The 21,911-nt window shown below is 45.2% G+C and overlaps 1 protein-coding gene across 5 annotated transcripts in view; it reads left to right on the top strand.

Annotated features, from left to right (window-relative positions):
- WBP1L (WW domain binding protein 1 like) overlaps nt 1-21,911 on the top strand; it is a 60,244-nt gene that overhangs the window by 33,321 nt on the left and 5,012 nt on the right. For all 5 annotated transcript variants that reach the window (XM_060100150.1, XM_060100173.1, XM_060100167.1 and 2 more), the window contains 2 exons: nt 13,217-13,319; nt 21,681-21,842. In XM_060100150.1, the coding sequence (XP_059956133.1) occupies nt 13,217-13,319; nt 21,681-21,842 (265 nt within the window). The remainder of the gene's footprint in view (nt 1-13,216; nt 13,320-21,680; nt 21,843-21,911) is intronic.

Below are 21,911 nucleotides of genomic sequence, written 5' to 3'. Positions count from 1 at the left end.
CACAGCCCTGGCCTAACTCTTGGAGGATCCCTTCATGTTGCTGCTTGTACAGCGTAGTGAAGAGTCACAAGGAGCGTGCAGGAGGACTAGCCTTTGGGGTTACTTGACCGTTGGTCACCAGGATTAGTGCTTTCTGAAGGTTTCTGCGTGTCTGATCCTTTGCTAGGGTAGGTTCATTTATGAGATTGACTTCATCCTTGTCTCAGGGAATTTACAGAGTGGTTGGGGAGCCCAGGGGACAATCAGGTGACAAGACTGGGTGGAACACAATTCTGCGCTAAGTTTTGTGGTTCAGTTTGGCTGGAATGGTGGTTCGAAACTGGAGGCAATTTTGCCTCCCTCCCCAAGGAACATTTGAGAATGTTTGGACATGGTTGGTTGTCACATCTAGGGGCTTGGGTGGGGTGTTGCTACTGGCATCTAGTGAGTAGAGGCCAGGGATGCTGCTAAACATCCTACAAAGCACAGGACAGTCCCCATGACAAAGAATTATCTGGCTCCAAATGTCAATACAATTGTCTCTCAGTATTCACAGGGGTTTGGTTCCACAAGCTCCACGGATAGCAAAATCCGAGGATGTTCAAGTCTCTTACGTAAAATGACTAAGTCCACTTGGCCCTCCTGCATCTGTGGGTTCCGCATCTGTGATTCAGATTGACACTGAATTGGGATTGACACGGCCTGGGATTGACACTGTGGATACCAAGGGCCAACTGTTGTGCCAGGGTGGAGACACTCTGGGCTGAAAACTACTGCTGCCTACTGCATGGCACTCTGCTCAGGAGGCAGTCACAAGCCACAGGCCTCAGGAAGGGTGGACTGACATGTTTTAATAAAGGGGAAATGGGCGTACTTTTCCCTGCTGCTTTCTAAGCAATAGGTACTTTCTGTCCAGAGATTTAGAATCTTAACATCTTGGTTGCCCCTAATCAGCAGGAACTATGCCTTGTCAAGGACAGGTATAAAGTTAATTTTTTATGGCCAGTAGATAAGTTCAAGCCCTTCTGGAACTGACATTTTATCTCTTGCTCTGAAAAATCTGGATAACCACCCCCCAGAAGGTAGGATCTCAGAAGTGCTCAAATAACTTTATACAGCTTAAAGAACAATTAGGCTACAGTTATTTTAGTAACAGGCCATATTCCAAGCCCAGTCCCTGTTGCTGTGGCCTGGGTTTATTGTAATCTATTTCCGATAACATATAGAAAAGGGGGATACTAAATTCCCCCTCTTCTAAATCATGTGGCGTCTCTTTTAATTCTAAGGTGTAAGGTCTTAAAATTCAGAAAGTTCTTTAAAGTTATTCAAGTCTTTTGGAGAGAGCGTCTGGATCCGAAGATGTTTTTAAATCTTGTGTCTGTTCTCAGGGAGACCATTTTTAATGTAACCCTTTGTTGAGGTAGAAGCAAATGGTTTCCTTGAACAGCGTGGAACTTTTTACTGGCAATAAATCTCTGGTACTAGTCTCTAGACTAGGCAAGCACACAAGACAAGTCCTGTTATTATTTCTTTTGCTCCCAACAAAAGCCTGCTGCAGTGGGATGGAACTGCTGAGAAAAAAACGAGGTTAAATTTAGAACTTTGCTTAAAGTGAGGAAGGTCTCTGAGACACCCCACATGTTCTTCACCGTCCAGTGAAACTATGGTGAATCTCTTTTAAAGCACAACAGCAGCAACTTAACCTGTACCTTCAATATTTCAGATCCCTTTGAAAACTGTACCTCTTTCTAGGCAAAGAAGTGATTATTTTATTTGATCAAGAGCCATTTTCAAGATATAACAAAGACTTTGATGAGCTGGAACCCAGTCATAGAAAGAATACTGAACCAAAAGTCAGAAGACCAGGGTTTTGACAGTCCTGATTCTGTCATCTACAGCCTTAGGCTAAGTGTCAGTTTCTTATCCGTAAGATGAGGGTGGTAGCACTTCTGATCTCTTGTAGGGTGCTGGCTGGCAGGCTCAAATGTGAGGCTGGCTGTTGAAGTTTGAAAAGCTTGAGAGTCCTATATAAATAAATAAATTTATAATAAATGTATTATATAAACTGATTAGATATATGTGTGTGTTGTGTATATACCATCATTGCTCCAAATTATGACCCTGAGGCTTTGCCACATTATAAATTGTTAAAAAAAAAAAAAGAATGAATTCTGTTGATTAGACTATACTTATTAATTAAGGCACAGAATGAACCTGAATATTTCAGGAAGGTTTTCTGCAACAAGAACTGAGACATAAACTTTTTTTTTTAACCTAACAGTTTAGTAATTACAGAGTTCCTCAAAGGCAAAGTCCATATCTTATCTGTCATTTTTGTGCCTGTCAGTATCTATCATGAAAGTTAGGATAACCCCTAAGCATCCTGTTCTTTCCACTAAAATTCGGGCTTTAGATCCAGAAAACATGTTCCAGCTGGGTAATCACTCTGAACCTCAGTTTCCTGGTTTCCTGTAAAAAGAGAGGAATACATAACATGGGTAAAAATGCCTAGCCAAATGCTGGATAAACACAGGCACTGGGCAGAACTTGGTTCTCTGTCGCATTTCCTGAGTGTTGTGGCCGTAGGTTTTCCTGATTCGCTAGAGGTATTCTCCTCATCCAGTGAAGAGGGGCCCTCCTTTTTGTCTAGGTACCTACTTTATATGGCGTGTGTAAGATGTTGCTGGAGCCTCGGTGTAGAGAGTTCAGATGTCTGCCATATATATTTGGCCCTCTGCAGTAGGCCTTAACCTCAGGATGAGGGGATGAACAGAGTATTACTGAACTTGAGAGCCGGAGGAGCTAATCAGATGCCCACAGGGGCCAGGCAGTGACACATCTGAGTCAAGCAGATGGGGTTACTGGCCAGGAGGGATTTCAGGGAGGCTGCGGTGGAGCCAGAGCACATACGCGTCTGTGGCCCTGCCTAATAGGGCCCCGAGGGAATGTGGGCCCTGGATTTTCAGAAGCTGGAAATCTGAATTTCTCTGTGAATCCTTCTCACTTTAAGATGTTGACAGTTAATTCCATTTTTTTAAAAAGTTGTAAAAAAATTTTTAAAAAGGTACCGTGTGGGCATAGAACTCATGAGTGGGCCCATTGTGGCCCACAGGCCAGCAGTTTGCAATCCCTGCCCTCAAGCAGGAGGATCAGTGATAAAGCTAACGCGAAGGGAGGGACTTGCCCTCATGACCAACTGTGGAGACAAAATAGCAGAATTGCCCTCCTGCTCTGCTCGAGTGCCACCTGCTCTGTTGCATGCTACTGCTATTTTATATCCCTTGGCTCCCTGCACCATCCCTTGCTGAAGATGCCATACTTCTCAGTACATTTATTCTGTGGCAGAAGAAGTCAGTGATGAGGGATTGCTGCGGTACCTCAAGGTAGAACTGTTTTTCCTTGTAAGTGTCCAGGAGTGAAAGAGTGGCAGGTTAACCCAATGTCCTGATCCGCTGCAGCCAGCCAGGTCCCGCAGGCCTGCATGCACTGGGACGTCGACAAGTAGCCTTTAATAAAACCATGGGATATGTTGCAACTTCCGATCTTTGCTCTGGGATTTTCCTACCACGATCAAGTGGCTTTTTCTGAGTTTGTTACTCAGGTTCCTAATAGCAACACAGGAAATGGGTTTTAATTTCTTTGCCGGCGGCTCTGTTTGGGAGCTATTTAATGAGGATCCAGTTGCAGTGAAGCTTTGGCTGTAGCAGTACTGGTATGGATAGGAGCGTATATAACTAACGCGTCACATTTTTTAAAATTTAAGTTTATGATCTGTTATTTGTATTTTTTTATGGAATGAGGCAGAGAGAGTATAAATAATTTTATGTGCCTTGATTCTAAGTGGCAGTTCTTGAGGGTAACTGTTGGGATGTGTTCAAGATTATAGAAATAGAATATAAGACTATTCCACTTCTGGAGGGCAAGAACTGTGTATATTGTATATTTTTTAACATCTTTATTGGAGTATAATTGCTTTACAATGGTATGTTAGTTTCTGCTTTATAACAAAGTGAATCACCTATACATATACGTATATCCCCATATCGCCTCCCTTTTGCATCTCCCTCCCATCCTCCCTATATTGTATGTTTGTTATAAATCTAGGGCAGTGGTTCTCAAATTTGAATATATGTGAGCATAACCAGGGGAGTGTGTATTAAATTGCAATTCTTCAGTCTCTGCCCCCAGAGGTTCTCAATCTACGTTCTTTTTTTTTTTTTTTTTTTTTTTTGCGGTACGCGGGCCTCTCACTGTTGTGGCCTCTCCCGTTGTGGAGCACAGGCTCCGGACGCGCAGGCCATGGCTCACGGGCCTAGCCGCTCCGCGGCATGTGTGATCTTCCCGGACCGGGGCACAAACCCGTGTTCCCTGCATGGGCAGGTGGACTCTCAACCACTGTGCCACCAGGGAAGCCCTCAATCTACATTCTTAACAAATACCCCAGGTGATTTGGGGCCTATGGACCATACTTTGGGAAATGCATCTCTGTTTTGTTGCCTTTGTTGTCTAAATGTGTTCATTGCCACTTGAAGGCAAATTCACTCATTTGTGAGATGCCCTGATTTGTTCTGATTCACTATGTTGCTCTTCCTCGGATTCTTAGAGAGTGTCAGTCTTCTGGAGTCCCCAGAGAGAATTGTTCCAGGGGACCCTCACAGGTTGAAGTAAAGGGACCAAGTCCCTCCTATAGCAGGGGTCCCAGGGACTCCCCTTCAGCAGCAACACTGCAGCCAAATCTTGAAGCAGCAGCTCCCCCCATTGGTTCTAGGCTTTTCTCAAGTGTGTCACTAGTTCCAGGTTTTGGCTTTACCCTTTAAAGTACTTTGCAGCTAGAGGATGGGAGACTGGGTGCTCCTGAGCCCAGGGAGCTGGAGCCTAGAGCCCTTAAGGGGTAAAGTACACTATCAAATCTGAGGGGTGAGGCTGAATCTTACCAGACTGGATTTATTGGCTTGGTTAGGGGAACATGCTTAGGCTATTTGTCCTTTTGGAAAATTATTGAATTCAACAAAACAGCATAAAAATTCTTCCTAGTATCTGATTGCATACAAAGCAGAATCTTGGTTCACTTCTTAGCAGGGGCTTGCCCTTTATCAGAAAGGAAGAAACTGGGCTCCTTTAGCTAGTAAAGCTTAAAGGAGTATTTGTCATGTGTAGTATATACTGGGAGGGATGCAAAAGTAGAATGTGACAATCCCTACCATCAAAGAAAGGGAGATTAGAATAACACCTAGGAAACAATGGGCCAGGACTCCTGTGGAATCATCCCTCTGCCTCAGTTTACTTTCCTTCATCCCCAACTCTTCTGTAATGTCCTCCCACATTTCAAGATGTGTACCCTTGGGACTTCCATGGCATTCCAGTGATCAAGACTCCGTGCTTGCACTGCAGGGGGTATGGGTTCGATCCCTGGTTGGGGAACTAAGATCTTGCATACCACCCAGTGTGCCCCCCAAAAATGTGTACCCTTGAACAATTATACTTACTTCCTGCAACTCTTCAAATCGCCTTAAAACCGTTAGTAGGGGAAAAGTGACTTTAACTTTCTTATTGTAAAAACAGAGGTAAATCCACAAAACTTTTAAGAGTGTATTTTATGACCACCTACAAATCATTTTCTAAGGGTCTGGACCTGAAAGTGTTGCCTTTTCAGAATTTAAAGATTCTGTCTAGGATAGAACAAACATAGCTGATTCTGAGTTAAAGTTGCTTGCGTGTTGTACAAGGCATATGAGGTATGGCCTCTTTCTGAATTCTCAGTTCTTCCTTTCACATTATTCTTTCTTAGATTCACTGTACTCAGCCACACTAGCCTTCTTTCTTTTCCTAGAGCACACCAGGTTCATTCCTGCATTGGTGTCTTTGCATACACTTGACATTCCCTCTGCCTGGAACACTGTTCCCACAAGTCCCCTGTCTCCTTCTCATCATTCAGGGCACAACTCAGACATCACCTTCTCAGGGAGGCCTTTTCTGACTGCCCCATGTAAAGCCCTTTGTCCTATTATCCTGTTTTATTATCCTTGTGAAGCTTATTAACTATGTTAAATTCTAATTTCACTTGTTAATTTTCAGTCTTCACCCACTGGGATGTATTTAAGATCTTTTTGTCTTTGTTGTTCTCCAGTTTCAAACAGTGTGCCCAGGTGTGAGTTTATTATTGTCTGAAAATTCCCTATCTTTAATCAGTTCTGGAAATTTTTCTGTTATCTCTTTAAATATTTTTTTTATTACTTTTTGCTTTATAACAAAGTGAATCAGTCATACATATACATCTGTTCCCACATCCCTTCCCTCATGCATCTCCCTCCCTCCCACCCTCCCCATTCTCTTTAAATATTGACTCTCCTCCATTTTCCTCTTTCCTTCTTGAGCTTCTTATTTCTCATTTTCCATTTTTATGTTTTAATTGGTAGAAGCTAGTTGCTGGGTGATTTTCTCAGATCTGCTTTCCAGTTCACTAATTCTCTCTTTAACATAGTCTAATCTCTGTGTAACCCACCTGTTGAGTTTTTAATTTTAATAACTATTTTTTCTACAAGTTTTATTTTTTCCTGAAATCCATTTGGTCACTGTCTCTTTTTTAGTATGTTCTTTTCTCATGTTTTTCTTTTTGGCTTTAATCATTAATGAAACATGTATATGTATTACAGTTTATCTGATCATTCTATTAAGGTTTTTTGGAGAGTCTTATCCACCTATCTGTTGAATTTCCCACATCTTGTTTGTGATGGATTATTTTTACATAAGTTTTTATATTTTGTGTGAGCTCATCTTCAACAGAGCTTTATCTGTGGGCATCTTTCATGCCCTGATTGAGGGTAGGTCTCTTTAGAGTTTTACATTTCTTCTACCAGATGTCCTATTCTGGGACTACTACTTATTATTATTTTTTTTGGCTGCATTGTGTCTTCATTGCTGCTCATAGCCTTTCTCTAGTTGTGGCGAGTGGGGGCTACTCAGCTACTCTGTTGTGGTGAGCTTGCTTCTCATTGCAGTGGCTTCTTTTGTTGCGGAACACAGGCTCTAGGCACACGGGCTTCAGTAGTTGTGGCATGAGGGCTCAGTAGTTGTGGCTCACGGGCTCTAGAGTGCAAGCTCAGTAGTTGTGGCGCACCAGATTAGTTGCTCTGTGGCATGTGGGAATCTTCCCAGACCAGGGATTGAACCCATGTCCCCTGCACTGGCAGGAGGATTCTGAACCACTGCACCGCCAGGGAAGTCCTGGGATTACTTTTTGTGTTAAAATTTTGGCTTGGGGATTCTAAGACTATGAAGCAGCACAATTCAGATCTCAAATTAGCTTGCGGAAAAGCCGATGGTTACAGATTATTAGAAGAGATACTTTTTCCCTCTCAATACAGACCTTTCTTATTGTCACTGTGTGCCAAAGGGCTAATTTTTTTCTAGTCTGCTCTGTCTCTTTGAGGGTCTTCACCTTATATTGGGACTCAGTTCCAATTCCCTGTTTTAGGTGGACCCAAGAAAACAAACAGCCCTTCTTTCCACGGCAACTGGGAGGCCAGATCTCATTTAACACTGAAGTTTCTAGTTCCCCACCCCCAACATTTTTGGCCCGAGGGCTCATCCTTGCTTTATTGCAAGCTCAGCTGTGTAACTAAAAGAATATATATATATATATATATAAATTCTTTATTGAATTTGTTACAATATTGTTTCTGTTTTACGTTTTGGTTTTTTGGCCGCGAGGCATGTGGGATCTTAGCTCCCTGACCAGGGATCGAATCCGCACCCCCTGCATTAGAAGGCAAAGTCTTTTTTTTTTTTTTTAAGGAAGATGTTGGGGGTAGGCGTTTATTAATTAATTTATTTATTTATTTATTTATTTTTGCTGTGTTGGGTCTTCATTTCTGTGCGAGGGCTTTCTCTAGTTGTGGCAAGTGGGGGCCGCTCTTCATTGCGGTGCACAGGCCTCTCACTATCGCGGCCTGTCTTGTTGCGGAGCATGGGCTCCAGACGCGCAGGCTCAGTAGTTGTGGCTCACGGGCCCAGTTGCTCCGCGGTATGTGGGATCCTCCCAGACCAGGGCTCGAACCCGTGTCCCCTGCATTAGCAGGCAGATTCTCAACCACTGCGCCACCAGGGAAGCCCAGAAGGCGAAGTCTTAACCACTGGACCGCCAGGGGAGTCCCAAAAGAATATTATTATATTTTTAAAGTTACGTACCCAGCTACATTGCTAGAAGCAGGATCTTTTCCTCTAGAATCTCTTGCTCAATGTGGTAGCTGTAGCATCCAACACAGTGCCTGGCACGTGGGGAAAGGGTATCAATACATATTTGTTATTTGATTTGTAGAAATGGATGTTTCCATTAGGAACCATTCCTTTCCCCTGTAGAGAAGGCGCACCAAACTCATTCATATCCAGCAGCCAAGAGATATAGCATCTGTGCTTTAACATCCTGTGAAGGATTTCAATTTTCCTATTTTTCACTTTTAAACTTTAAAACTTCAGTGCTTTCCTAAGGGCATGAAGGTGCTCTTGCCAGTTGCTAGCAGGGTTTTCCAGCCCCATAAATTGGCAAATTAAAACCATGCCCGGGGAACCATTACCGCCCAGTGTCTCTTTTTATGCTGGCACTTTGAAAGTTCTTACACTGATTAAATTGACCTTTACAGTGGCTCAGTAAGAATAGCAACTCTAAGACACTGAAGCTCTTAAGGAAAATGATGTTAGTCCCATAGTTTATGCTGCCGCCAAAGAGATGAGGTAACTTTTTGCGTATGTGCAGAAGGCCTACTATTCATCCTCTTCCACTGTAAATAGTGTTCTTTCCAGGGCAGTGTTGGTCTTGCTTCCTGCTTCTTCACACCTGTGCTTTTTGTTTGGTGACCATATGTGCCCCGTTTCTTGGAGCTGGTCACTGCGGTACCAGAGCTGAAGGCACACGTTTAACAAATGAGGATCTTGATGGTCATCATCACAGTCATTCTGAGGTGAAAGACCTCAGCGTAAGAGCATGTGTTATTCACCCAAAGTTTCTTTATGGCAGGTCTACGTTTCTAGCACATTTGGGCCAGGAGTTTGTGCAAATGAAAACATTGCCTGGGAAAAAGTATCTTTAAAATGCAAATCTCATCTTGTCCCTGCTTACCTAACTTCCTTACCTATTTGTTAAACCATTTCCTAGCTAAAGGGCTTTGCTTGTACCATTTCCTTTTCCTGGAATGTTCTTCCCACCCCTCTTGCCTAGTTACTAACTTTCTAACCATCCTGGCAATCTCAGTTCAAGCTTACCCTCCTCACAGCTATCTGGACCTCCTTGTCTAGTTCCTAGTTCTTAATTATTGTAAGTTTTCACCAAATCACGTATTTTTCCTTCCTACAGTTTTATTTGTATGATTACCTTATCATCTTTCATTAGACTTTAAGCTCCATGAGGGTAAAGAGCATGACTGCTTTGGCCTTTTATGTGCCCGTTGTGTTCCCCACCACTAGTTCAGTGCTGGTGCGGGGTAGGTACTCAGTAAATGTTGAAGGAAGGAGTGAAGGCCCTGTGTTCCCCAATGGGACAAACACCATTCTGCTTTTCAGAAAATCAGTATGTGAAAATAATGACCTTTCAAACAAAGAAGAGAGGAAGCCCAAGCATGTTGCCCCCCCCCCTCACTGCCAAGTAGAAGATGTCCCCAAAGTCGAAGAGCTCCACAAGGGCAGGGCCCTTATCGTTTCCCTCAAAGACGAAATGTTGATTTTGTTTGGTTTGGGGCTTTTAAGTGGATTTATTTAAGCATCTGAAGTGTAAAAAGCATAACTTAAACCAAGGAGGCTGTAGCTTAATAGTTAAAAGCTCAGGCTCTGGAGTCAGGTGAATTAGATTGGACTGCTTCCTAGCTGTGTGGCCTCCAGCAAGTGACTTAGCCTCTGTTGACCTCAATTCTCTTATACTACCCTCTTCATAGTGGTGCTTTCAAGTTTAGATGAAGGAAGACTTGTAAGGCATTTAGAACAGTGCCTGGCACATAGCAGGTACTCAGTATACACTAGCCGTATTATTCACCCCAGCTCATTCTGCCTTCACGGAGGCTGCATAGCCATTGTTTCATTGAGCAAACCTTTGTGTGCCAAGCACTGTGCTCATTCTTGGAGTTGGGGAGGGGGATTGAGGAGACAGAGCTCCTGCCCATAGGGAGGGCACGATGTATCGCTCGTTCACTCTCGAGAAGGGGGGGTGAGGTGGGCTATTAACTTCCCACTCTTCAAGACTTGGCCTGAACAACATAATATGTGTGTAGTGCTTGGAGATGCTTGGAAGAAAAGCAAAGGGTGCTCATAAAGAGTGCTGAGAATTTTTCATATTTGAACTTTCCATTGCATTCTCTCTGGTTCCTTTTTCTATTCTTCAGGTGTCTGGAGCAGCCCACATTGCCAGTGAACTTTACTCTTCTGAGAAATAGTTCTAAGGGAATGCAGAGTGCTGTTTATTGAATGGTCTTTCATGCCCAGCAATAATTGCTCATAGAATAACGTTGATATTGAGAGCTCAGAGAAGTTAAGTCATTTACCCAAGTGACACTGTAATAAGCATAGTGTGAGAACTGGGCTTTGAACCCAGATCTGACTGAATCTTTACCATTTGTATCTTGAGCTGCCTGGAGATCCTTGAAAGTCCTCTGGGTGACTTCCTCATACAGGGAAGGGTGGAAGAGCACCAAGGAGCATTTGCACACCTCTGTTCTTTGCTTTGACTGAGAGGAGGCATAGGTTACAGGAGCTCTTGCATTGGCTCGAGGCTGCTGTCAAAGGGAATGGGAGGTGGTTAGGCTAATAAACCCTTTGGGTTTAAGGAGACATGAGTGAGCATCTTAACCAGCTCTAGGGCCATTGAGTAACTTGTCCAGAGTGCCGTTCCTCTGTAACGGCAGAGCTAGGGCCAAACACAAGGCTTCTGGATTTTCCTTTCATACCAGAAGGTCTCTTTCTCTGGAGGAGCTCATGACACTCACATCTCGCTACCTTCTTAATCCTTCATGTCTTCCTTGCTAAAGGTCCATGAACCCACATCTTGTCTTCTTTAACTGCCTACCTGCTTTCCCTCCTTCTGCAGCAGAAAATGACAGTTCCCATAACCAAGATCATCTCAGGCAACTTGGGGACTCTATTTGGGGGGAGGAAAGCAAGGGATGAGATACACTGGGTAAAAAGTATTTGAGGAACTGAGTTAAATGATGCTGCTACAGTCTGCTGTCCCTGGGAAAGAGTGGGGTTCTGTTTACACTGGGCTTCCTGCCTCGGGGGATGGGAGAGCCAAGAGAAAAGCTGACACCAGTAGGTCATGAGGATGCCACTTGTTTAGATTTCAGACACGTTCCATTTCATGCCTCACGGAGGACCAGTTGGCCCGCCCTGTGTTCCGAGCCTGGACCTCATCTGGTGAATTTTCTTGAGGCAGAAGTGTCCCTGGATTCTTTCATGTGTCAGGGTGTAGGCAGCACGGCCTCTTTTAGAAACTATGTGGACAGTTTGAACTGTGCTCTTGTGAGCCAGGCCAGAAGAATGGCATTTCAGGGCCTGGTAAACTTGGGAGAAACTTTTTGATGTCCTTGGGAAAGCAGTGTTTTGCTCTGAAGTCAGGAGGGAGAGGGTGTGTTCTAGCAAAAGCAACGAACACAGATCTGCTTTCTCCACATGCATCAGGCCTCAGAGGAGACATCCCACTGGACAGCCACCTGCTAGGTGTGCCATTTTACTTATGGTGGACACAGGAAGGCAAAGATAGGAAGAACTCTGTTTGCAATACTATTGTGAAACCCTCATTGTCAGAGTCGACAAATGCCTTTCCCATGTTTCCTTCTTCCTAAACCCCTTTATACCAGGGTGTAAGACTCTTAAAGACCAGGAAACACCTGAGGATGTGGTGGAAATACTCACTGAGCCAGGGATCTGGGTTGTAGCCGTGCCTTTTCTTTTGTCCTCGTGGCTTCAGGTGCCCAGCCTCTAGCCCTGTAGACAGTCGCTGGAGTGCTTTGTTTGTACCCTTGGCCAAACAGACAGCGTAGTATAAAGCAAGACCCAGAGAACAGGAACCGACCCTGTGACTTGAGTTTCCACTGGCAGACGTCCGCCCGGATGTACACTGTGGGCAGGGTCAGCCTGAGTAGCAGCACATATAATACTGTGGTTTTAGTTTCTTTGCTGAGCAGGGTTTTTTCCCTTCCTAGCTCTGTGCCTCTTGAGGTTAGGGACAATTTCTTATTCATCGTTGTATCCCTCGTACCCAACCCAGTGCTTGGCACAAAGACCGTGTCCAGTCACTGCATGTGTTACTTCTTTAGAACAAAGAAATGTTGAAAGCCAGATCTTCTAGGTCTCATCAAATGCATTGTGACCCAGAGGACGTTTGAGGCTGAAGTTTAGGTCAGCTGGTGGGGTATTTCATATCTTAACTACGAAACATAAAAAAAACCTTTCCACCTCCATCTCCGTCCACCAGTGCTGTGAATAGAATTTGGCAAAATGCTAGATGGTTACTCAGCGGTGCCCTTTCTGTAGCTGTCCCTGACAAGGACAGTGTGAATCCTAGGTCCAGTCAAGATTATTAAGAGATCATTTGGTAAGCAAAAAATGATCTAGCAAATTGAAATTGGACTAGGTCACCTGAGCAAGTCACCCCTTTTCTTAAGATTGAAAGAATTTTAATAGCAAGATTTTTAGCCTTCTTTTGAATCACACTGTAATTAACCTTGGAGATACGTGTTTTGAAGGGAAGATGGACTGACTGACCAGATGCCAATCCTAGAATACATGCTGCCTTCATTATTCTGGGAACTTTCACAGAGAAACCGGATTTATTTAAAATATACAGCCTATTACAGGAGAATCACCACCTTCTTACTGGCTGAGTTTAGGACCAGATCGTGGAGTGTTTCTGCTTAGATATAAAGAAAGCAAGGAGAACTCTGCTCTTTACCAGTTGGCTTTGTGTACTGAATCCTCTTCCCCCTTTAATAAACCATATTATTTTTCTTAAATCTGCTGTTGTTGTGTGGTTCTTTCTTTCTTTCTTTCTCTCTCTCTCTCTCTCCCTCTCTCCCTCCCTCCCTTTCTCTCTCTGTTTCTTTCTTTCTCTCTCTCTCTTTCTTTTCTTTCAATAAACATTGGTACAAACCGTTTTGGTGGAAGGTGGGCAGGCGATCAGTAAGAGGAGGATGAGAAGAAAAGTAGTGTTTAAAAGCTATAATTTAATATGCTACAGTGTTTTTTTAATTTCTTTTAGGATAAGGAAACCTGCGTGGGTACCAACAATCAAAGCTACATCTGTGACACAGGACACTGCTGTGGACAGTCTCAGTGCTGCAACTACTACTATGAACTCTGGTGTAAGTCCTTGCCTGGGGATGTCTTGGCATCCCAGGGCCTCAGTTTCTGCCTCTGCTCATTGGGAAACCATAGGCTGATCAGCCCTTTTCTTATTCTCTTGGTGGCAGTGTTGGTGAGCAGACTCTGCTTCCAGGTTCTAGAAGTGATCTCTCTGTAGAGGAGGAGAGGTCTGGTGCTCTTCGGACACCACGCGCTAAAGACCGGAGAATATGGTCCTGAGCCTTCTTAAGAAGCCGTGGCTAGCAGGTCTGCTGCAGAATCTCCTGAATGGGGTTCTCTTTGATGCCCTCTCCAGGGTGTGCCAAGCAGTGACAACAACTTACATCCTCTCATGGGCCAGCCCATGTGCCTAGGCTCGCCATCTTTGCCAAGAGAGGTTTGCAGCAGCCAAGCTGCTGTGAATGCTGGGCTGCTCTCTGTGGATGGCTGTAATGCCATTTTCTTGTAAGAAGCACCAGGGCTTCCAGAATTCCCCAGAGATCATCAAGGAGCTGCCTCTGTTTCTGAGGGTACCTCTCAAAGGGGTAATCTTTTCCTAGGTCCTTGCCGACAGAGCCCTCCTGGAGAGAAGGAGTCTGGAGGTTCAGCCCCTTTTCTTCCTTCCCCAGATCACAAACTGAAGTGTCTAGAGGCTTCTCCAGTCTACCTAACCTGTTTACTGTCAGCTCAGTGCCATGTGGAGACAGTCCTCGTCTTGTCACTGCTTGGTGGCAGCCAGGACTGCTTGCACCCCTTCCAGAGTTGCACGAGGGTGGTGACATTGCCGTGGCCTTCAGGGAGTGACCCAGGCTTGGAGAGTTCACTAAAGCCCTTTGTACTCTAATCTTCTTGGAACTCAGACGAGACACTGTAGGATGCTGGACAAAGAAGGGGAGGATGGGAGGGTCCTAAGGGCAGAGAGTTGCCAGGTGACCAGCATGCAGTGGTTCTCATAACTGTCTGTTGCTAGAGGAAACGGTAGGCTGTTTCCCCAGAGAATTCTAAGCCCCCCATCACTCCCTCCATTTGGAAACAAACTTTGTGCTTGCTGGTCAACCATGCCCTTACCATCACCACCATCTCTTCCCTTTTTCCCCTTCTCCTTTCTGATCTCCCCATTCCCCCCACATCAGTGATATGGTCAGAAAGCAGCTAGAAGGGCTATTGTTTGAAATGCAAAGGAAATAGACTCTTGGCTGGGAAGCCTCTCCCTCTAAATGCAAATGGATCTTGTAGCCAGTGGGAGTGGGTCCTACAAACAGGACCTCTCCTCACTCTTGTCCTTCCCTTTTGAGGATGGGCTCAGGGGTGGTTAAGGGCAGACTCCTCCCCAGGGAGAGAACAGGGTTCAAGATGTCCCCACCAGTCCTGCAAGTATTATATAAGCAGCAGCAAAGGCAGGCCTGGAGTTGTTGGTGCTATTTTAGAAGGGGTGGGGCTGAGGAACTCACTAGAGAAACACAAAGTGCCAGGCAGGTGGACAGTCTGTGTTTAAATGTTTCAAAATGCAGATAACCACAGGGCTCAAATTCTCCCTCCCACCCCTTGTTAAAACAAAAGTTGAAGCTGGGCTGCCAAAAAGCCACAGAGCTGCAGCTTGTTTTTCTGGGGCCTGGCCCAGGCGGCATCAGTTGCGGAAAGAATGGAGTTGCTCATGGCCCCCATCTCAGATTGACAGAGCCTCCTGGGCTGTTGGCAGAGCAGACTCAGTAGCCACCAGAATTGGGTCACCAAAGCCAGGGCTGGGAGTGGGGCGGCTGGGACAGGGAGACCCAGGTGGCAGGGTGGCAGGCAGTCTGGGAACCAGGCACTTCGTCCCGAGGGCCTGAAGAAAGCCAGGGGAAGAGCTGCACAGTGGCTCATCACCTCTCCAGTTGTGGTCAGCCGGGGAAAGGAGAAGGCCAGACGGAGACCAGAGTCTGGACGGGGAGGAAAGACTCACTCCTGTACAAGTTGGCCCATGCTTTCCAAGCTCTGGGGGGACGGAGACTGTAAAAGCCAAACTTCCTCTTGTCTGTGCCCAGAAATGGCTTTTTGGTCAGAAGATGCCCAGTGAGTGTTCCGCCCCTCTCGGAATTCTTTGGTTTTCCTCCTTCTTAGGGGCCTGGCCTCGGCCTGATGTGTAGAGGAGGGAGGCTGAGCGTAGGAATGAGCCCTTTCAGTTCTCATCAGAGCTGTGCTTTTTGCGCTTTGAACCCTGTTCCCTCTAATTGCCTCTGAACTTTGCCTGAAATGTGAAAGTAATGGGCTTTGCATTATTCTTTTTGTCTCTTTCCTTTGGAAGGAAAAAATCTCAGCCAGGAAATCCTTGGCAGGGTTTTTGTCAAAGTACCTCTTTAACCATAGTTGCCTACAGGGAAGGCCTCACGGAAAAACAAATGCCATTTCTGCCAACCCTCATACCACTACTTAGCTGAATTTTCCTATGTGCTGAGGACTGTCTCACACACACACATACACACACAGAGCCCACTTTACACAGACACACAAGCAGACACAGACCTTAAGCTTCAGCCAGCGCCCTTACTTCTGTGTCTTTTCAGTCTCATGTAACGTTAAGCCAGGGGTCATTCCTGGGTCTGCATCAGTCCAGAAGTGAGGGTCCTGTTTACCACTGCCGTGGCTGAGGCTATAAGAACCTGGCCATTATTATTATTATCATCCCATGCATTTTCATGGCACCTGTACTTTCAGTCATCATTCAGTCATCTATTCAGCAAACTCTTATTCCAGTGGTTTCAGACTTTGGCAAGCATCTACATTTCCTGGAGGGCTTATTAAAGCACGGATTTCTGGGCCCCAATCCCAGAGTTTTTGATTCAATAGGTCTGAGGTGGACCTGAGAATTTGCAATTCTAACAAGTTCCTACTGGATTCTGTGGCCTCTTCTGTGTTAGAGCGTGTGGGGAGACAGAATCCTTGCCATCAAGAAGGGAGTCTCTGAGCAGAGAGAGGAGATAAGACAATGTGCCTCACTAGTAATGCAAAGTAGAGAGTGGAGTGTACGTGCCAGGACTACGATGTATGTGCCAGGAGAGTTTGCTTTAGCTGGACAGGATTCAGGCAGGCTGCATGGAGGAGGTGGCATTTGAGGTAAGCCTTAAAGGGTGGATAGAATTTAAGCACATGGAGAAGGGTAGAATGACTTCCCAGGCCGAGGAATACCAAACACCATAGGTCAAGGTGTCATGGGAAAGAAGAGAGCATGCATCTCATTAACCTTTCCCCTGTGGCCATGGGGCTGGGCTGCGGGGCTCGCCCTGGGGAGATGAGGGTGCTGACGTGCATAGAACTCTGCTGTGTGCCTGGCACTCATTAAGGTCTTCACACACGTCAGCTCAGCCTGCCCCAAATACAACCGTGCCAGGTACGCATATCCCGTTTCTCAGGACCAGGGACGTTAAGTAGCCGGTCAGTTGGTCGCAGCTGAGTAGTGGGGTCAGTGTGCCTCACACAAAGCTACCCCCTTCCTGAACTCCTCAGTGCCAGGCTGGAAGGGTGGTGGGCGCAGGTCGTGAAAGGTCTCGAATGTGCATGCTTGAGTACTCTGCATACAGATATTAACTCGGTTATCCTCACAATGACCAAGTGGGCAGAAACCATTATTCTCCCCATTTTACAGATGAGGGAAGTAAAGACAAAATGATCAAGGTCACAAAGCTAGGAAATGAAACTTGTCCAGTCTTTCCGATGAAGTTGCAAGTCCTCTAAAGTCTTCATTTCCCAAATTCAGTCCTTTCTCCACAGCGGCCATGTCAGGAGCTCCTGCTAAGAGCTATCAGGGGCCAGGGAGGTCACCCACCATCCTGTGGGGTAGAAGGAGAGCTAGTTGACAGTATACTTTGGCTTCCTAATGAGGAATTTCCTGCCAGTTGGGGAGTGGTGTTTTCCCAAGTTTATAGTGAGCTCTGGGGCACATGACTCAGTTCCTACATTGGACTGTGATTGTTTTTAAAAACATGTTTTCCACTTTGCTTAACATGACAAACGCGTCCCACCATGAGGTCACAGCTTTCAAAGGTCAGTGGGGAATGTAATCGGTGGGTAGGTGTGTGTTTGGGGAGGGGGGCATGCTTCTGTCTTTCTCTGTGTGGCTCTTTCAGTAGGTTTTCCTTTTTAGAACTTTCCTCCTTGTTTGTGAAATCTAATGAAAAGATCAAAAGCTTGTACAACTCCATAGGTACTAGTCTGGACGGTCCCCCTTTTAAAGCTGATGGGACACGGCTTTGACTAGAATAGCTGCCAGTAGCATCCGTTTTGTGAGGGTCAAACCAAGAATGCCTTCTGTCTTCCCACATTAACTCCATCAAGTTGGACCAGTCCTTAGGGGTCTTTTCTGGACCTGTGCTAATGCCTCATTACCCCACTAGGCCCCTTCTGCTCCCAAGTTAGTTTTCTCCTAGTTTTGATCCACACTATCACTTTGTGATACTATATTAGAAATGGAAAACTCAGTTCGAGATTTTATGTCACGTCATGTAAGTGGTATGTGGTAGGGAGGGTTTTTCTACCCATGATACCACATGAACAGAAGCAGCTGATGGAATTTCAGTAAACATGTGAGTTTTCTGGTGCTGTTCGATATAACTGGGGTAACTCTGCCAAGAGCATGCCTTCCACTTGTCTCATTTCTTCCCCCAGCCTCCTCCTACCCTGCCTCAGTTTTCCTTAAAAAAAAAAAAAAAAAAGACCTCTTTTTCTATTATATTTCAGTTCAATAGAACTCAGGCTTTTTCTGGAATAAGGATTCTCTTAAGAATCTGATGAACATTTTAAATCCTTTCCCCCAGAAAAACCTATAAAGATACTGCATCAATCAGGATAGGCGAGAGGTTATGCTCAGTAATAAACAAGTCCAAACTCCTAGTGGCCCTAAAATAGCAGGTTTATTACTCACACTATATGTCCATCACAGGTTGGATGAGAGCTTTGTTCCTACTTCTTTATCCCCTGGGGCCAGACTGGCCCTGAAGTCACTATCTGGAATGTTACGGCTTGCCATGGCAGAAGGGAGACTAACAGAGGGTCTCACATCAGCAAGAAATGTTCTGGCCTCTAAGTGACATCTGTCACTTCCAGTCTCAATTTATTAGTTAGAAGCTGCCCCAAAGTGTCACAATCATAAGGGCACCAGGAAGTTCAAGCCTACCCACATGCCAGGAAGGGGGAGAACCAGAAATATTTGGCCAACATAAAAACCAGTGCCTGAGATTTTTCTTATTAAAAGCCTATTATAGGGTTTCCCTGGTGGTGCAGTGGTTGAGAATCCACCTGCCAATGCAGGGAACATGGGTGTGAGCCCTGGTCTGGGAAGATCCCACATGCTGCAGAGCAGCTAAGCCCGAGCGCCACAGCTACTGAGCCTGTGCTCGAGAGCCCACGAGCCACAACTACTGAGCCCATGTGCCCCAGCTACTGAAGCCCGCACGCCTAGAGACTGTGCCCCACAGCAACAGAAGCCACCAAAATGAGAAGCCCACGCACCGCAGCGAAGAGTAGCCCCTGCTTGCTGCAACTAAAAAGAAAGCCCACACGCAGCAGCGAAGACCCAGCGCAGCAAAAAATAAATAAATAACTTTATTTTTTTAAAGCCCGTCATAATATAGCTGAGAGGTTTTGCCTTAGATCATATATATTGCAGCATTAAGGTTAAAAGTTAATTTACCTTTAGGTAAGAATCAATTGAAAAAATGACTTGGGAGGTAAAAAATTGTAGAGTTTGGTGCTGATTATCTCATGGGAGAATGTACTTTGAAAATTATAAAGTAACACAGAAGTATAAAGGATTGTGAGATGATGCTGGGTAGTATAAAAAAGTGGTTAGCCCAGAATCTTTTAGACTTGACTCTAAAATACGCTTGGAGCCAGGCTCTTCAGCAGAATGCATTGTGCTTATTTGTGCCACTTCCTTCGGGTGTGACCCCACCCCAGGAGGCTGGGAGCTGAACAGATCATAGGGGCTGGAGGAGATGTTACAGGACCGCAGCGGGAAGCCAGTTCACTCCCAGAGCTCCTTTCTGGCCTCAAAACCATTCCCTGAGAGCTCCTCTTACAGTGTCCAGTCTCCAGTTGGCGAGCATTGGAAGGAGAGAAGTGCAAGTTAAGCAAATGTCAGCAGCGACTCCGGGAAGGACCACAAGGGAGACTTCTGACTTCAACTTACATTTATGCACTGTGGTTAGGAATGGGGTTTTTCTGTCTGCTGATGGGAAATGGGGAAGAGATTCTCTGCCCATTGTCCTCCTACCTGCTCTCCCATTGCTAGACCTCAGCAGAAGGTTCAGTTGAACACTGACATGTGCTGAAAACACAAAGGTGTTACACAGTGGTGTTGCCAGCCTGCCAGGGCTGGAAGGCTGTACTGCTATCCTGCCTTACCCCATAGGGGTGGCTCTGTGGGGAGATTCAGCCCAGACACCCCTGGGGGACAGAAGGAAACACCCTGGGTGTTGCTAGAGGCCACACCCTAAATGTCAGTGGGATCTTTGAGAATATTGTGTTCTGGTACAAACAGGAAAAAAAATCGGGTTTATTCCTTTACAAATCTGTTTGCTGGGAGAGGGAAGCCTTTTTTTTTTTTTTTTTTTTTAATGAAATGAACTCATTCTGACAAGAGATGTAGAAATACTACATTCTAAACACAAATTTATAATTACAAAGCAGACAATAAAAAATATACGTAACGTTTGTAATGGGAAAAACTTGAAGTTCTTCAGGAATAGAGAACGATGAAGTTCTTCGACAATAGAGAACAAATGAAAAATAATATAATCTATTCTCGTTTAATAAAAAACTCACCTTAAAATTATTCCTCAGATTATTTTTTTATTGAGAAAAAATATTCTTTTTATTTCAAAGAAGTACTTGTTCATCTTATCAGCAATAAGCAAGGAACAAAGCTGGTACCAGAAAATCTACTGTCCTATTGTCCAGGAATAACCTCATGACTAACTTCCTGATCATCCCTCTGGACATTTATATATACTTTTTTCTTAAGCAAAAATTGGGGTCATATTTTATGCTGTTTCATAATCTTTTTTTTTCATTTAATATTAGAAACATCTTTATATGTCAAATATAGTATTCTGGGAATAATTTTTTAATGATTCATATCATTTCATTGTATGAAGACATTCCCAGAGGAATTTTAAAACCTATTCAGAAATATGTTAATTTTTTTAAAGCCAGCAAAAATAAAATTAGTCACAGACATTTTTAAGTTTTAACTTACTTTGTTTCCAGTTTTATAATTTGAAAGAAGAAAAATAATTGGGAGAAGAAAATTAAAATTTCTTCTCATAATCCCACGACTTAAAATGTCACTATTTTTTCCTTCCAGTCTTTTTTCCCTCTCTATCTCTCTCTATATTTTTTAAAGCAAAATTGCTCATTCATTAAAAAAAAAAATTAGAAGCCTTTTCTGTACACGTGTGAAGATTGAAGAGGGAGTCTTATACTGGAGTTTGCCAGGGTTCTCTGAGTATGATCCAAGAGCACACAGTGGGAAATGAGAAGAAACAATCTGCCTGGGGAAGAGGGCGGTAGGCTTCTCCCCTGCTCCTTTACCCTTCTCTGGAGCCAGGAGGAAGAAAGGGAGGCCGCTGATGGTCCCGAGTCTAATGCAGCAGCAGGCCAAAGCGAGGTGGGTGGGAGTGGATTGTTTGTGATGGTGGGAGATGGAATTGTACCGGATTGTGACAAGAGCAGAGGAAGTTGTTTACACTCTCCAGGGAAGAAATGGGCCTGAGGAAATTAGAATTTTTCCACCTCTAACTTCAGTGACTCTTGTATGACGGAGGCAACATGGTAGAGAAAAAAATTTTATCAGGTAGCCCCTCCGAGGCCCCCGGCAACCACTCATCTGCTGAGATGTGGGGATTCTGAGGGGCTCTTCACTCTAGGTGGGGAGCCTGGGAGCCGTCCTTGTGGGCCTGAGCAGGGCTGGAGTGGGGAGGTGGGCACCAAGAGAGGCTGAAGCATTTTCTCAGGGATCTCTTAAGATAGGAAGGGCACATTGTCCTAAAAGGTAAGCATACTTAAATGCCCCCCAAACCTAAAATATGGGAGGACCAGCAGTGCTGCACAGATGCCTTGGCATTCTTCCCTTCCCCCAGGAGCCCTGGAGGCGCCCCGGAGTGAGTGACCTCTTTTACGGTCACCATTCTTACACTTCTGCCCTCTTCCGCCCCACGTGTCTTTCACTCTGGTACCAACATGAAAATTGATCACAGGTTCTAAATGTACCTTCACCAGGCAAGGGCCAACAGTGCCAGCTTCGACCAGGCGTTCAGTGTCCCTGGGCCGCCTTGTGCCGAGAGCAGCCCCTCCAGCTGGCATTCATGGTGTGCCCACGCCTCTCTGTCTCGCCTCCCTGCCCCCAGGGTTCTGGCTCGTGTGGACCATCATCATCATCCTGAGCTGCTGCTGCGTGTGCCACCACCGCCGAGCCAAGCACCGCCTTCAGGCCCAACAGCGGCAACATGAAATCAACCTGATCGCCTACCGGGAAGCCCACAATTACTCAGCGCTGCCATTTTATTTCAGTACGTACATCAAACCCCACCCTCGGGGCCCAGGACCCATAGACTGTGGGCACAGGGGGTTGGCCTCCT

Source organism: Mesoplodon densirostris, chromosome 1 (genome assembly GCF_025265405.1).
Source record: "Mesoplodon densirostris isolate mMesDen1 chromosome 1, mMesDen1 primary haplotype, whole genome shotgun sequence".
Classification (NCBI taxonomy): Eukaryota; Metazoa; Chordata; class Mammalia; order Artiodactyla; family Ziphiidae; genus Mesoplodon; species Mesoplodon densirostris.
Note: the sequence above shows the minus strand (reverse complement) of the source record. Positions and strands in the feature narration are given on the sequence as shown.